Genomic DNA, 16,683 nt, shown 5'->3' on the forward strand with positions numbered 1-16,683 from the left:
TGTTAGAATTTACCAATGGCGGATTTGTCAGAGCATTTTCGTGCGTAGAAACACAGCAACAGAACACTTTATGTGTGAAACCTGATGGGGAAGAGTATGGAATCTTACAAGGAAAAATCTTCTCATAAACTGTTCTTCAAAAGGAAGATTTGCAAGCTTAAGGTTCTGGGCAGCTACTGAGTGAAAAATGAGTAAAAATTCCCTCAATGAAGATTCTGCCTTTTTCTCGCTTTGGAAAGCAGTAGGTTTCTGTCTGTAAATGGGGACTATAGATTTTACCTTTTATATCTTATTTTGCTGGTTAGCAATCTTCTTTCTTTGGGATCTTTATCTGGATACTTCCAAGAGCAGAGTTGGAGTTGTTGACAATGGGAAGCTTTGAAGTTCTCATACAGACAGTAGGAAGCATTTTGTTCTGAGTTTTCTAGGGGCACAAAGATGACACGATGACTGAGTTTGGCACAAAATAATTTTTATGGCTTAATATTAGTTATTTGTCCAAAGATCTTTCTGGAAGAACAGACACCAAAAAAGTCTTAATTTTAGAAGGCAATAGATTTTTTATTTTTTTTTTTAATTTCAAAATTCCTATGAATATATGCTGTTGCAAGTTACATTTCTTTGATTATTTTTTGGAAAGTATAATCGGAATTTTTTAACATTATTTTTATAACATTTTTATAATCACATTATTGCTTATTTTTGTGAACATAAGCATTGTCTAATTTATAATTCTTTATTTTTCAGATGTTTAAGATGTGTTTCATTTCTCAGTTCAAGTACATAATTTCTTCATTTATTTATGGTCATCTTCAAACTTTAGGAAGGGTTTGGTTTGATTGGAATGAACCAGTAGCTCAAACTTGGCTGTCCTAAGATTTCAGTTGCCTGTTGTACATAATGCCTTGCCTGTGTAGGTCCTTCAGTAAAACAGACATTACCTCATGGCTGTTTTTTGTGTTGCTGTTGGTGAGTTTCTTACCTTTTTTTTTGGTGGACATTACCATCACCAAAGTATGAGCATGGTACAGCTGTAGAATAGTTCTTCTAAGGGAGAGCTCAGCACAGAAGTGTATACGAACAATGGCTTTGCAGTACCCTCAAACTGAAGGCAAAAGCATTGCAAGTTTGATAAGTTGGATTGTATGACACTGCTACTTTAATGGTGACTCCATCTCAAGCACCTCCCTCTGCATGATGTAATTTCTGTTACACAGGTTTTGATAATTAGAGTCTGCAAGTGTTGAGAAGCACTCTTAGGTTTTAACTTCTGTGAGTAGTAAAGAACAGTTATGTGCTGTGATTCTTGTTGTTGTTGTTTATCTAAAGGTACAGTCAGTGTTAAATTGTTTGATGTTTCTTTAAAAAAACAAAACAAAACAAAAAAAACAGATAAGTCTTCCAACAAATTTAAGTCACACTTAAGATGTCTGCATAATAACTGACACAGGAGGGCGTGCAGATGGAGTACTAGGTCTTCTCTGGCCCTTCTACCCCATCCAAGCTTTCTCTCTAGCTCACCTTTGTTGTAGTAGACAGGTGTGTTAAATGTTGAAGAAAACAAACAAACAAAAAGAAACTTCTACAAATGGCCTCATTGTTGCCTTCCAGGATTTAAAAGGAATATGTAAACAGGAGGGAGATTGACTGTTAAGGAAGATGGATAGTGATAGGACAAGGGGGAATGATTTTAAGTGGAGACAGGGGAGGTTTTCAAAACAGAGGGTGGTGACGCACTGGAACAGGTTGCCTAAGGAGGCTGTGGATGCCCCATCCCTGGAGGCATTCAAGGCCAGGCTGGATGTGACTCTGGGCAGCTTGGGCTGGTGGCTGGTGACCCTGCACGTAGCAGGGGGTTGAAACTGGATGATCATTGTGGTCCTTTTCAACCCAGGCCATTCTATGATTCTATGATAATTATGTACACAGTTGCATCAATGGGCTTTCATTCGGTTTGTTATGAGAGGACAGACTTCATACTGTAGTTTACTAGAACCATATGCTGTTAATGACAGGTATGTTTAGTTTATATAGAAATGTATCAAGTCACAGTTTGCAATTTTTCTGAGGCTTTGAGGTGTTCCTGTTCATAATAGACAGGCATGCTGGAATGTAACAGGTACTGTACTTTTGTTAGCAAGAGTGACATTTTGTCATTGCAATTTAGCATGGCTATTTTACGAAGTCATATCAAACTGTATAGCAAGACTACTCTTTCTAAAGTAATTATAAGGACATGCTGGAAATTTAAGATATATTGTTCTTCGCAGTTTTTGCTACAAAAAAAAATGCTTAACAGTACATCTAATGCATATAGGCATGTTATATTAAACATCTGCTGTGATATTATCTGCTACTTGTTTAATGATGGAGGGTTGGTTTTTTTTTTAGCTTACATGCAGCATCACTAAAGAACTTCACCATTTAGACCAACAGTTTCTTTTTGTAGCAGGCCAGCTTCTTTTTGCTAGCAATGTTTTCATACAGTCTCTATTGTGTTGTATTTATAGCATATGTGAATATCCTACAAGCACTACTAGTGTTGAAGGATTACCTCACAAGAAAGCTACATTGTTAGACTGAAAAGTTAACATCTCAAATCTTAGAAAGTTTGTGGGTCTTTTCTTAGTATTCTTTTTTATTTAAGCTGTATTGCTGTCACAATTCTACTAAATGAGATGCAGTTTGGGAAGCAATTGGAGCTCTTCAGATGTTATTCGTAATTGTTTGATTTTGTCTTTGTACTGATTGCTTGTGTCTTCTTGTGCTTCTGTATGGCATCTCTTATAAAGTCTCACAACTTGCAGATAATATTGTGTAAAATCTGCCTTTAAAAAAAAAGTCACTTTTCAGTGAAAAATAAAAAAATTGATCAAAATTTCTTAGCTGTGATTTAGTGAACCATTTACCTTTCCTTGCTTAAAGCACTGCATTTCTCACTGTATCTTTTCAAGAGAAGCTGTCAAAAGGAATGATCTTCCATTTATTTTACCAGATTTTTCCTTTTTTAATTAAGAGATAAATGTTTTCTGTTCTAGAGGTTTTTGCTTTACTATGTTTTATCCCCTGCTAGATTTTGTAGATAGCTATTTTTTAAACATATGTTCATGGAATGTGTACTTGAGCTATGTCCATCACGTGAATTCGATAGGCTGTGTTGGTAGAGTTTGATTTTTGAAAAGATCTTTCCTAAATATGATGCTATAATGGAAATGTACAGAGCGTATGAAGGCAGAGGTAAATTAAAAATATGTCATGCTGAAAAAATTAATCTTTATTACCTTTTCACTCTGATTTACTTAAAATGTTGACCACACTGAGACCAAATTCGGGCTCTGTTTGTGCTAAAACTTGGAACTGATTGTATTATAAATGAAAACAACCAGTTTTTATAGGTTTTTTGTTTGTTTGTTTGTTTTTAATAGAACTTTAGAGATTGTTTTTTCCATCTCAGCTTAATCAAGTAACTGGATTTTATTTATATTGAACGTACATTTCCAAAGGATATTAGATTTTTATATCAAGCTTTTTACATGTCCATAAGACATTTTTAAAAATTATACTTTCCTAAAGTGTTATCTGTGACTTGTAATTTTGTGTTACACAAGGAGTCATAACTACTGTTCTTGGTTTTACTTTTGAAGGTACCCAGAGAGTGGCATAGTAGAAATGGACATCAATAATCTTCGACCCCGAGCAAGAACCATTCTGAAGTGGAGTGAATTAAAAGTGGGTGACGTGGTGATGGTTAACTACAATGTTGAGACTCCGGAAGAAAGAGGATTTTGGTTTGATGCAGAAATTACCTCTTTGAGAGAAATCTCAAGGACTAACAAAGAGGTTCATGCTAAAATTCTGCTGGGGTAAGATTTGATTGACCAACTCATAAGATCTTTACATACCATATAAATTATCTTTCTGTCTACTAGTCATCACCAGATTAAAATTAATGTGGTACTTCAATCCCACAGCTGTCTGAGTCATGGAACTGCAGTGCACAGTTTTTAAATTGTGCAAACTATGAATTGTAATTTCTGCATTTCATGCAATTGCTGAAGGTAATCACAGGGTTTTTTGTAATACAAGATTTCACCTGATCTAGGTATGTTTATATTTGTATTTATATATTTAGTTAATTATAAGTCTATATTAATTTATATTATTAATTCCGTTCAAAGCTGAAACGTCAGTTTTCAGAAATTTCTGAGAAGCTTGAGATCTTCTAGGTATCATTAAGAGTTAATTATCTCTGACAATCAGAGTAAGTTACTGAACTGGCTGGTTGGTATTTTAAAGAATAAAATCTAGATGCAGGTACTATTGCATATGACAGGTAAAACATGGAACTGTGGATGTGCAAGTTACGTTAATTTTCGTGTAGCTGTGCTTACCAGGGTGCCTTTGCTTTGTTTTGGTTTTTCTATTTGATTTTAAAAACTTGTGTATGTATCTTTGGGTACAGTGTTTTCTACAGAAACTTGTTTGACATAACTTTCAGTAAGGTGTTTGCTTAACTTCATAAGGATGAAGAGGTGGTCAATCTTGAAGAATTCACTGTAATCTTCCTCCTCCCACTAGCTTCTCTTACTCCTCTAACATTATCCTTTTTGGTATGAAAGACCTGAAGACAATTGGATCCAGTCTACAACCTCCATTATTACAGAAGTGGGTTATGTGTATTTTAGGGAATGCTTATGTGCTAAGATTGAAACTGTTCTTAAAATTAAACTCAAACTGAAGTAATATTTCTTTTTCTACTTAAGCAATGATTGGTTTAATGAGGATGTGTACCTCATAGTACTCAGTGAGTAGTGTCATTGGTCTGGGAGTATATTGCTTAAGTGAAATAGACTGATACATAAATACTCTTATTTTTATTATGAAAAAGGTGAATTGTTCTAACTGTAGGAAAAACTTATGTAAGACAGACACATTTAGTTGGAAGGAAGGCAGGGACCTATGATCGGGTGCAATTCAGTATTTCATTTTAAATACGGTCAAAAGTAGTACTGGGAAATTAGAAGGGATATTGACTTGGTTTATCATAGAAGTAGATTAAAATTGTTTTGTGAATGTTTGGGATTTTTATGGAATCTTCTTGTGTTAAGTTGAGCTGGCATAAAGACATGCTCTGGAGACTAAAATGGGGAAGAAAAAAACAGATGTAAGACAAGAAGAAATTGAGTAAATATTAATCATTAACTTGGCAAAAGAGATTAAAAACTTCAGTCCAGACTTGAAAGATGAAAGTATCCATTATAATGCATTTAATAGATGTATGACATTCAGTGAATTGCAGAGATGAACTTCATTGTCCTCCACATCAGAACTGTAAAAATATGAGTTTATGTGAAGTTCAAATGTATACTGATAAAGTTATTTAAAACTGTTATCCTCAGGGGCTCTTCCAAAGCTTTTCCCACTTAGAAAATAGCATAATCAAACTATACTTTGTATTGGCAAAAGCAAGTACAATTTCAAGCGATACCTAAGGAAAAGAAATTTGCTCATATTGGTTGGAACTTGACATAATAGCCTTTTAAAAATCTAAAATGATAGTTATCTTCAAATTTGAAGATGGTTATTATGTATAAAGTACTATGGGGTTCCTCATAGTACTGACATTTCTCTATCCCCTCAAAATGAGAGAAAGAATCAGTTAACAAATACTTTATTTGTAAAGTGATGAACTTAAGTCCATTTCTAAATAGAGTCTCAACGTTGTGAATTTTCCTGAACAAGAGTGTACTTAAATTTTGATGGATTGTATATGAAACTAATCAAGCTTATTTTCTGCAAACTGCAGAAAGTATTTGCAATTTGTATCATTTTTGAAATTCGTCAAGGAATAGTTCCTTATCACCTGTCTTACCTAAAGGGTTCCTTTCAGTTAACTGTAGGTCCTCTTGTTTAAAAGTAAACATACAAGATAAATGTCCTAGTATTGGTGTTGATAATCTTTACTCAGTTTAGATTTTGGGTATGTTGGTCTGTGAATTAAGAATCAGTCTTACTGGTTTTGATATTGTTAATATAACATTGCCCTTAGTACTTAACATTAGTAATTACTTTAAATAAAGGTCTAATCTGATACAAATTCTTTGTGAATATATTTTAATCATGAATTGATGATATGCTAGTGGCTAATTATTTATGTTAAGAACAACCTTAGTAGGTAGTAAAATAGAGGCAGTGATCTTAGAGATACTTCAGACCTATTCCACAGCCGTGACCTTTTCCCCCTAGTTTCTGGTAGTATTTTAAAAGGGGCTCTTCATAAATAAAACCTGTTTTGTACAAAATTGTTTAAGATTTAATATATTAATTTTGGTTGCTTGTGACAAAGATTTCAAGAAGCTGTTGGTACAGTGGCAGGAAGTAACAAGAACATGTACTGTTGGTGTTACTGCTTTGGAGGTGGTAGGACATACTATGAATACTTGTTCTTTACTGTACTTTGTTGACATTCATATTTCTTGGGTATTACTTACAGTCATGTCTCATTCATAACCTAAAGGAAATGTCCTGTACAGTTTGTCATCATTAGTTCATGTTTTGGGAAACAGATAGGTATTAGAGAACATTATTAAAAAGAATTGAGACCAAAAAAAGTATTACCAAAGGTTTAAAAAAATAATCGTTTTCATTTGTACTGTATCTGCATTGCAACTAGCATTTGTAATTATAGGATGCTTGAGACCTATCCAAACTGGGCTGAATGCATCTTAGATAGAAATACCTGGGAAACTGTGGCTCTTTGTCTTCCACAACTAGGCCTGGGACCATGAGTCTTCCTTGACTGTGCACTTACAGGTCAGAATGTTCTGCATGTACTTCAGAACTGATTTGAGTTCAATTTGCAGTATGTGCCACTGTTTTTGAATATTTTATGCCACCTGTGTAGTTAACAGCTCCTGCACTGTTTCAACTCCTTGTTCTATTTTCAAACATTTTCTTTACTGTTTATATTTAATTTCTGGTTTTGAAGTCATAGTACTTGTTTTTTTCTGGCTTCACAGATGTACAGAACTTAAACATATTGCAGAACAGTGGACTAACAGTGAAACAAGCATTGCACGCTCTCCTGGATGATATAATTTTGTGTCCAAAAATAATAATAAAGAAAGGTTATTGGCAGTTGCACCTCTTTTTTTTAATGCTCACGAAGTATGTTACTGTTATTTTTCTATCCTTCTTATTATGTATGATGATAATCAACATGTCACAGTAGTTGTCATATCTGGTAGATTGCCAGTAGTATAGTTGCTGATATCAAGTGTTTCTTATTTAGATCTGCAGTTCCCTTATGTATGGTTTGTCACTTCATGGTGTGATTCTCTACCCCAAATAATTTGCTGTTTTATTTGTTAAATTTGATATCTTTGATTAAGGTTGTTGATCTTGGATTACATTCTGTTGCTTATGTGTAGATTATTGACAAGATTTATTTAGAGCTGTTTTTTCAGAATAGCTTTCATGAGGTATCAATAGGCATCCTGGTAATAAGGTGCTTGCTAAGAACTTCCTGGCAGGTTTCTTGCACAGACATAAAAACGGCGTATTTCTTGTAAATGACTAAGCTTTGAAAGAGTGAACAAATATCTCACTCTTCCCTCTCCTACTTATGACTTCAGTGCAACTGGCTGTCTCCTAAAGAAGAGACTTCTGTGAATTAACACAGCTGTTCTCAGTACTCATGGTAAAGGGAAAAAGTGTTTGAAGGACAAATCTTCTTAATTGAAAGGAGTAGGCATATCCTGTGAATCAATGTATTCCAACACTATTTGTGCAACTAGCCAGAGATTTGGCTTTTGATACCATGGGACACATACTTGGAATCCCATCTTTACCTGAAAATTTTTTATCCCCAAATGGAATGAAAGCATCTACACCAACAGGCTGACAAACCTGGTGAGTAGTGTCTGAGGTACTGAAGAGGGTTTATGACCCAATCTTTAAAGGGTATTGGTATGTACATGGAAAGCAGAGGGCACAGGGTGTGGGAGTAAGCGTGATGTTCGTAGTGCTAAAGAGCACTACCTCATCTCAAGTGCATGTATGTAAATATTGTATATACGAGGAGCTGTTCAGTGTGATAACAGTGGCTGAGAGCCTGTTAGTCAGGATTAAAGGTCAAAAAGGGTGACAGTTTTGTGGTAATTGACCTGATCAGGCTGAGGAAGAGGACAAAGCCTCATTTAACATTCTCTGAATGACAAGGTACCACTTCAGAAGAGGGATTTAAAATCCCTGACACTGCTGGCAGGTCAGCACAGCAGAAAGTAAGCAGTAGAGAATTTCTGGATAATGTCAGAAAACTACATTTTACAGATAGTGGATGGGTCAACTGAATGATACACAGCTGGATCTGCTGTTTGTTATCAGAAGTGTCTGGAGATAAGATGATTAATGGTAGCCTTGGCTATAACACTCATTAAATATATCAGGTTCCTGGTGAAAATGAGGAAGGAGTACCAGAGTACAGGCTCTCTAATAGAGAAAACATCGATTTCTTTCAGAAAACTGCTGTAACTGAGGACTTTAAACATATAAAGATATTACATGAACAAATGCTTATCTAGAGTTAACACTTGCAAGGGATATCTGTGGCATCACAAAAAGCTTTTACAACTGCCTTGGTAGTAGAAAGCTGAGTAAGGAAGTATGGATGTGTTTTGTAAACAGGACGTATGTTTCAGTAACAGCAGATACTGCCTTCATTGTCTCTGTTTTCACCAACAAGATGTTTCTGACTGCTCTGCCTAGTAAAATTGTTCAAGATAAGCTACCAGCAGTGGATTAGGACTAAGTCAAGCATCACTTGCTAGAACATGACCTGTGCAGATCCATGGAACTAGATGGGTTGCATCTGGGGATGCCAAAGGAACTGTCTGGTGCTTTAGTGCTGTTGCTCTATAGTATCTTTGAAAAGTCTTGCTGAAAATCAGGTAAGGCCCTTTTTAGTGGGAAGGGGACAAAAGAATGCCTACATGGAATTACAAGACGGTCAACCTCACTTCAGTCTGGGGAAAACTATAGGATGTTTTCATTGGAAGTGCTTGACATTTGAAGTAGCCAAGATGGACTTAAGAGCTTCACTGCCTTCATTATTAAATGAGTAAGCTCCACGTCTTAGGGGAAAACAACAGATGTAATGAACTTTAGCATTAGCAAGTCATTCAGCTGTGTTCCACAATATTTTTATCCAAATTAGGGTGACGCTATCAGGGTGCATGGACAACAAGATGATGGGTTTTTAAAAAGACAAGTCTCAGAGAGCAGTGGTTAATGAGTTGTACACTACCTGCTAAGTGAAGAACTACAGATGTTCATACTGTACAGTATCTTTAACAGTGACTTGGCATAGGCAGAACCATGCACTCTCAATCTCATCAGTGGAGACACCAAATTGTTGGAGCCTGCTGGATGCAGTTGAAGATTGTACTGCAAGTCTGAGAGACCTGGTAGGCATGAGGAAGAGCCATACAAAATTCAGCAAGGATAAATGCAGGGTCCTCCTGGACCTGCAAAGGCAGAGCCTCCTGCTGATATACAGGTTAAAACTGGACTGGCTGAGAAGCAACTGCTGGGAAGAATCTGTGGGTCTTGGTAGGTGGTTTGGGGATCCCAAAGGTACATGTCCAGTGGACTAGAGATGATGGACTTAAATCACAAGTGAGGTAAACTGGTTAAAACATTATTTAAGAAGAGAAAAATCATTCTTAAGTAGGAAGTGTTAAAAGTTAGAATATTCTTGTTTCATTACCATAAGATAAAAGCATCTTCAGTATTTGTAATATTGTCCTTTTTCTAATAAACATGTGGACTTGGAACCACAGTCTTTTTAGTTACTTCTTGGGAGGTGATTTTTCAGGAGCATTTTGCGACTTAACTCTGTCTTCTCGCTAAGGAAAAGGGGACCACAATATTGGGAAAATCAGTATGAAAAATAATTGAAAAAGGGATTGTACTGAAATATATGCATACACTTAAGATAATAATAATTAAGGGCAGAAAAGGCCTCTTGATATTGTATGATTCTAATGTGTTTTCCTTTGTGCCAATTGCATTTGTCCTGACAGTAGGTACTAGTGTAAAGAATCTGGCTCTCCATTCTATATGTGCTCCTTATAAAAATGTATACACATGATTAAGAGCCATCTATGAATAAGCCTTCTCTCCTGCAGGCTAAACATTCTGATGTCAAAAATGCTCCAGTCCTTTTAACATCTCTGTGACTGACTCTTCTCTGGAGTCTTTCCAGTAACTTACACTGAGGAGCCTAGGGCTGTATATATTGAAAAAAAAATAAAAAAAGAAGAAAAGAAGCCTTCTTTGTGTTGGCAGTGCTCTTCCTTAGGCAGCCCGGAAGGCTATTGACTTTATTGGCTTACTAAGTCCCATTGCTAGCTTATGATCATCTTGTCTACCAGAACCGCAACGTTCTACTCTGCTAAGCTGTTCTCCAGCCAGCTTATTAAAAGCCAGCTTTATTGTGATAAGAAGTGCTCCGTGGATGCAAGCGCTGCATATTTCTCTATGCTGAACATAATGAAATTTCTTTATGCCTCTTACCTTGCTTAGGTCCCTCTGAAGGGCAGGATACTTGTTTGGTGTATCAGCCGTTCCTGGTTTTGTATTATATATGAGCTTGCTGAGAATGCACTGTTTGCATCATTCTTCAATGCTGGCTCAGTATCAATGAGTGGAGTAGATCAGTAGTGACTAGCTTCCAGCTGGCTGCTCTCCTGTCATCCTCCGGGCATGTCACTGCAGAACACCATGCTAGGTAAACATGATTTCCCCTTTGAAAATTGATGCTTCACCTTCTTGTCCTTAAATCTGGAAGTGATTTGCAGTGTTATTTGCTCCTCTAACTTCCTAGGGATGGAGGTGAGATTCACCAGCCTGTCAGCAGATCTTTTTTCAAGATGAGTGGCATTTATTCTCTTCCTGTTTGCAGGAACACTGATTGTCACAACCTTTCAAAGATGACCAAAAGTGGCCTTACACAGACAAAAAGCAGCTCTCTCAGAGCTTGCATGGGCAACCTATTAGATTCCAAAGGCTAAACTATGTCCAGTTTAAGTGCTCCATAACCTAAGCCTCCATTGACATGAAGTCATCTTTGTTCTAGGTGTTCCCACTGTTCCCAAACATCTGGAATTTCTGAAGGCTGGTCTTCCTAATAAACACTGAGGTAAAGAAGGCACTGGGTACATTTGCCTTCCCTCCCATTCTCCTCTCCCATGACCATTAACTTCATATTTAGCTCAGAGCTTGCTTTTTCTGTAGTGTTTGCCATTTTTATACTGGTAGAGTATTTCCTTGTTGCACTTCATATTCCTTGTGAGATTCAGCATGAAGTGGATCTTGGTTTTCCCAGCTCTACCCCTATGCAATTGGACAGCAACTCTCTACTTCTGTAGGTTAGCTATCCTTCTTCCACTTCTTAACTACTTTCTTTCTATGTGTGACTTTAGCTCCTTGATCATCAGTGATGTCTTTAATTTCCTGTATGTGGTGGTGAACCTTTCTTGAGCTTGCAGAATATGATCCTTGAATATCAAGAGCTGCATCTTGTAAGATTTTTCCAAGCACATATTTGAAGAGGTCATAGTGTGCTCTCCAGAATCCAATATTGCCTCATTTATGTTACTCTGCTCTAAGGATCCTGTGTCGAATCATCATCACTGTTGCCAAAGCTGGCCTTTACTTTCACATCTGTTTATCTTCAGCCCTAGACACATCTCCTTGATCACCTGTGCTGAAGTTGTCAGTACACTCCAGAAATTCCGTAGGTTTCATGTGTTCCTGTGTTGTCATATCCGAGTGCTTGAAGTTCAGACCCTGTGGATGTGGTACTTCTCTCTGCCTAAGAAAGCCTCAAATGTTTACTCTCACTTCCTAGGTACATAGCAGGCACTCACTGAAGCATTGCCCATGTTGTTCTGTCTGCTAATCTTGACCCATGAGCTCTCAACTGCCTACTGAGGTGTTATCACATAAAGTTCATCTTCCTTCCCTTCCTTTCTAGCCTGCCCTTCCCTGAAGAGTGTGTATCTGTTCATCACAGCACTCCAGTCACAGGAGTAATTCCACCATGCTTCCATCTTCTCAGTGAGATTGTAACTATGTGATAATTACACAGGCTTTTGTAATTTTCCTTGTTTGTTCCACATGCTGTGTGCATTAGCATACAGTCATTTTCAAGGAGGCACCCAAGTGTGCTGATTTCGCAGGAAGGGCAAAAGAGCTTTCTCCATGAGACTAGTCTGCTGGCATTTTCTTCTTTCAGTATCTACCCTTGAAGTGATTGCACTTCAGCCTTGATTTGTTAATTGCTGTGTTCCTGATGATCATACCACATTGTTTGCTTGCCTACCCCATTCACAGCCTCCTCACTTGTTTGTTGAAGGGATCTCCTTAATGGTTTTACCCAGAAGTTACATACTTGTCTAGAAATGAGTAATAATGCTATGATCACCAATTCCGAACATAAGCAGAAGAACTAGAAATGCTATACTGCCATTATTCAGTAGCCACTAGGCACTTAAATGATGGGTTTAATATTGTGTGTAATGGAATTTGCCATCGTGGCAGAATTACCTGATTTAATTTGTGTAAAGAAAGTTGAGCAGTGGGAAAAATGAGGACCTTCCATAATAAATGACCCTCTAAATGCCAGATTAATAATGAATTTCTGTCAGTGTGCATACTTTCTGGCTTTCAGGAGTTCTAGGTGATAGGAAATTTGTCATGTTTTGAGTGGGAACATCACTAGATGTCATTTTTAAAAAAAATTTATTTTACTTTTTTTCCTTACACTAATGCTGTCATTTACATACAAAGCACAAGGATCATTAATTATTGATTTTGAAGGCTGGAAATTTGGATTTGTCCACAAGTAGTTCTCATTTACCTTTAGATCAATGTTTGTGTGTTTTGTTTATTTGTTTGTTTGTTTTTTAGTTCTTACAGTTTTGTGTACCTTCAGTTTGCCACCATCTCTTTCACCCTTCCTTCCTTCTTCCCTTCCTCTTTTACCTTCCTGTTTCTTTTTCTCTCTTTCTCTATCTTTCTTTCTCTTTTCAGGTGCTTTATTTATTTATTTACTTGTAGTACTTTTGTTACTGCCCATGCATTTTCAATATTATTTATTTGTTATTGTTTACTTTCTGAAAGGCCTTTTATCCTGATGGGATGTTTTTAGTATTAATGGCAGTGCTTCTTGTCTTTCTTTCTGAACTGAGACTCTCAGTTTAACTGTGTACGCAAATTGGTCTCATGTTATGGCTGTGTCTACTCTCAGGAATGAAGGATAACAAAATCTTAGTCAAGTCTTTTAATTTCTTCTAGTAAGTGTTGACTCTAATTTAGACTCTGCCTCTTCATAAGATAAAAGAACTTGTTGATTGGTCCAGAACCCTGGTATGATGTTGTGAGCTGTCTTTGCATTGTGTTGTGCCTTGTGGTTCAGCCCAGACAAATGGAGAACTGGGCTAAATCCATGGGGGGTCATGTCCTGTAATAAAGCACATGAAGCCTTTGGATTTCCATCCTTGCATATCTTCAACAAATCCTTTTGTTTGTTTGTTTGTTTGTTTGTTTTCATGGTACTTTATAGATGTTCTGTCAGCTGCATGTTTTCACGTGGCAATAGAATCTGTAGTGACAATTTGACTGGTAACAAGAGTTGTGTGTTGTAACCAATGTCAAGCTCTTTGCCCTTTTCCGAGCTGGGGACCTTTCTGCAGCACCATGGACAGGTCCTCAGCGCGGGTGCGCCGCCTTTTCCTCTGTTCTCGGTAGGTTTCGTGGCTTAGTGCAGTCATGCTCCTGAACTACTCTGGTAAACAGATTATTAGGATTTACAAATGCGACTTCCTATCCTTTAAGGCCAGTGCTTTCATGCTTTACAGATACGAAGTTTATGTTTATTGTTCTAATATTCACCTACTTTGCAGATCCCAAGCTAATGAAAAAGGATAGTCCCTGCAAACAAAGCTTCTCTTCCATGTAACGACCTATAACATACTGTTTTATAAATGCAAGAAGCATTGTTCTTATTTCTAATGTTAAAAAGTAATTTCCTGTCTGGCTTATGTATGTATTCACATTGTGAACATGAAAGTTGAGTAGTAGGGAGGGAGGTGGGGTAATGAATGTTCTGTTTTGCTTTGCTTTACTTCATTTTACATTATTTATTCCTATTAGGTCATAACATTTCTAATAGTAAGGTCTTCTGCTAATCCTGAAATATTGTCCTGTGTGTATGCATGTATGAGCCATAATAGTGGCACATATAATATTAATAAATAAAGTTGAACAAAAAGTACAGCTAATACTACTCTATTTTGTAGCTGTGCATTTATATTTTCATGGTAGAATGCTCTGGAATAATAACAATAATAATAATAATAATACTGTGGTTTTTGTACTTAGTGCAAAATAAATCGGCTTCTTTGTAATTTTGTTACCTTTGCACAATCTGGTAAAATTATCACTGCAATATGCAGTCTTTATGTGGAAAGATACTAGTTAGTCATCTTAAAGAAGCTTGTTTAAAATCAAATCTTTATTCATGTCTGGTGAGCACTGTAATTGTGTGGGTATGTTTTAGCCTTTATTTAATTATGCAAATATTTTGTGTTTGCACGCTAACCAAAGTTATGATTATGTTGAAATGAAAAGAAGGCAGTGATGATTTTTACATTGCTATCACAGAATTGTAGGGATTGGAAGGGACTTCTAGGAATCATTGAGTCCAGCCACCCTGCAAAGAAGGCCCCCTACAGCAGGCTGCCCAGGTGGGCATCCAGGTGGGTCTGCTCCCTGGGCAGCCTGTTCCAGTGCAATATTTTTGCTCCAATATTGCAATATTTTATATTGGAAATAAATATTTTATATTGGAAATAAATATTTTCAGTTTAACATCTTCTGAAATATAAATTCTGTTTCTTATATTTGTATTAATTTCTGAAACATTATTTTGGTTGATAGTGACTAAATAAATACATTAAAGTGAATGGCAGAGGTCTTTTGGATTGTCAAGAGTAAATTTCCATAGAGACTATGTATTTTAATGGCACATACCCAATTTCTTAGCCTAATGATTTTAATGTACTCATAATGCTTTTAAAATAAGGACTGTTAGACACTGTTCATGTGCTCTGCTTAGGAACTCAGTTTTTACTAATGCCATTTTTATTCAAGTTTGAATTTTGACTTCCAGTGCATGTTGTTTTTTTCCTTTTCTTTCCTTTTTTTTTTTTTCCCCCCCCTAATTTCACTATGGTAATAAAAAATCATAAAAGTTATAAAGCCAGAAAATTCCAGTGAGAGGTCTGGCAATTTTAAGTAAATCTCTCAAGCTGTAAGAACTGATAGAGTATTCACGGTGTGGTAACTGTCTTCTAGCACCTTTTGCTTTCTTGAAAACTGACCTTTGAAATATCCAGGATTATGCTCACATAATGTGCTTCTAGTCAACTGTGGTTTCACATGTCTTTTGTGCTTTGCAACCTGAAAGTCAAAACAAAAAGAAACATGGAGGGGGGAAAAAAGGGGAGTAAGAATGTTCCGTTGAAGATTCCTTTGTGACTATGGTTAATTTGTCAAAAAGGAAATCTTATGTTAGGAATTCTGCTGTATTGCAGGGTTTGTTTGGCTATGGTTTTGGATTTAATTTCTTTAAATGATTTAGTTTACTTACATGAAATTGAAGTGCAATCTCATTTACTATGCTTAATGTATAACAAGATTTTTTACATCCCATTTTTACTGTGGTAAGGTGAAGAACTTTAGAAAGGTGTCTTTCTTGTTTGAAAGGTGTCAGAATGTTTCTTGTATATGCTTCACAGAATAATGGAATCGCAGTTTTGCTAGATAATCATATTTTAAAGATAAGTTATGCGTGGTCTGATCACTGAAGTTATTGTGCATGTTGTTTGACAGAATTAGTCTTAAGAACAACTACCTGAACTGAGCTTTTCAGCTTTGGTAAGGCTAAACCTGAAAGCTATCAGGTGCCACAATGATATCTGAACTTCCTCTCTAGTTCTGCCACTGTGGTATTTATTAGAACATTCCACCCTTGCCTAAAACTTCTGATAGTTTTCGTTTGATATCTACCTTATTCATAGTAGAAAATACCATGTTTTCTCTAGTTCAAGTACTAGATACATTTTAGTGAAAACTTGGTCTAATGGGTGTTTTCTGAAGAGATTTTTTGCCCTTTAAGATTTGTTCAGTCTGTTAACATCCTGTTTGTTTTTTTAATTGTGTATATATGGTGTGGTGCAACCAAACAAACCACTGGGTAGTTTAAACATTTTTTGCACTATTTTGCATGTGCCTTCCTAGATGTGGAATATAAATACAGTTCTATATTTTGCTAATTACAAGGAAAAAAAAAAAGTATGATGAGCTTCAACACTTTGAGTTTAACATGGTGTAGGTGTAACTTTCAGTAATGATGTTGGTGATTAAACCCTTTACTTTGCGTTTTATGGAACTTTGTATTATAGTACCTTTTGGTGTACTCATGTCGTTCAACCAATTTATAAATTTCTTACTGGCATTTCTGAAGAAAAAAGTGTATTAATCAGTGTAGTTAAAAGTAATTTTTATACTTTAATTGATGTCTGTGGAATTTACTCCTGGTAAATATTCTACAGAACT

The 16,683-nt window shown here is 36.2% G+C and overlaps 1 protein-coding gene across 2 annotated transcripts in view; it reads left to right on the plus strand.

Annotated features, from left to right (window-relative positions):
- Positions 1–16,683, plus strand: part of UHRF2 (ubiquitin like with PHD and ring finger domains 2) — a 74,350-nt gene that overhangs the window by 27,640 nt on the left and 30,027 nt on the right. For both annotated transcript variants that reach the window (XM_015848968.2, XM_015848969.2), the window contains exon 4: positions 3,645–3,863. In XM_015848968.2, the coding sequence (XP_015704454.1) occupies positions 3,645–3,863 (219 nt within the window). The remainder of the gene's footprint in view (positions 1–3,644; positions 3,864–16,683) is intronic.

Source organism: Coturnix japonica, chromosome Z (genome assembly GCF_001577835.2).
Source record: "Coturnix japonica isolate 7356 chromosome Z, Coturnix japonica 2.1, whole genome shotgun sequence".
Taxonomy (NCBI): Eukaryota; Metazoa; Chordata; class Aves; order Galliformes; family Phasianidae; genus Coturnix; species Coturnix japonica.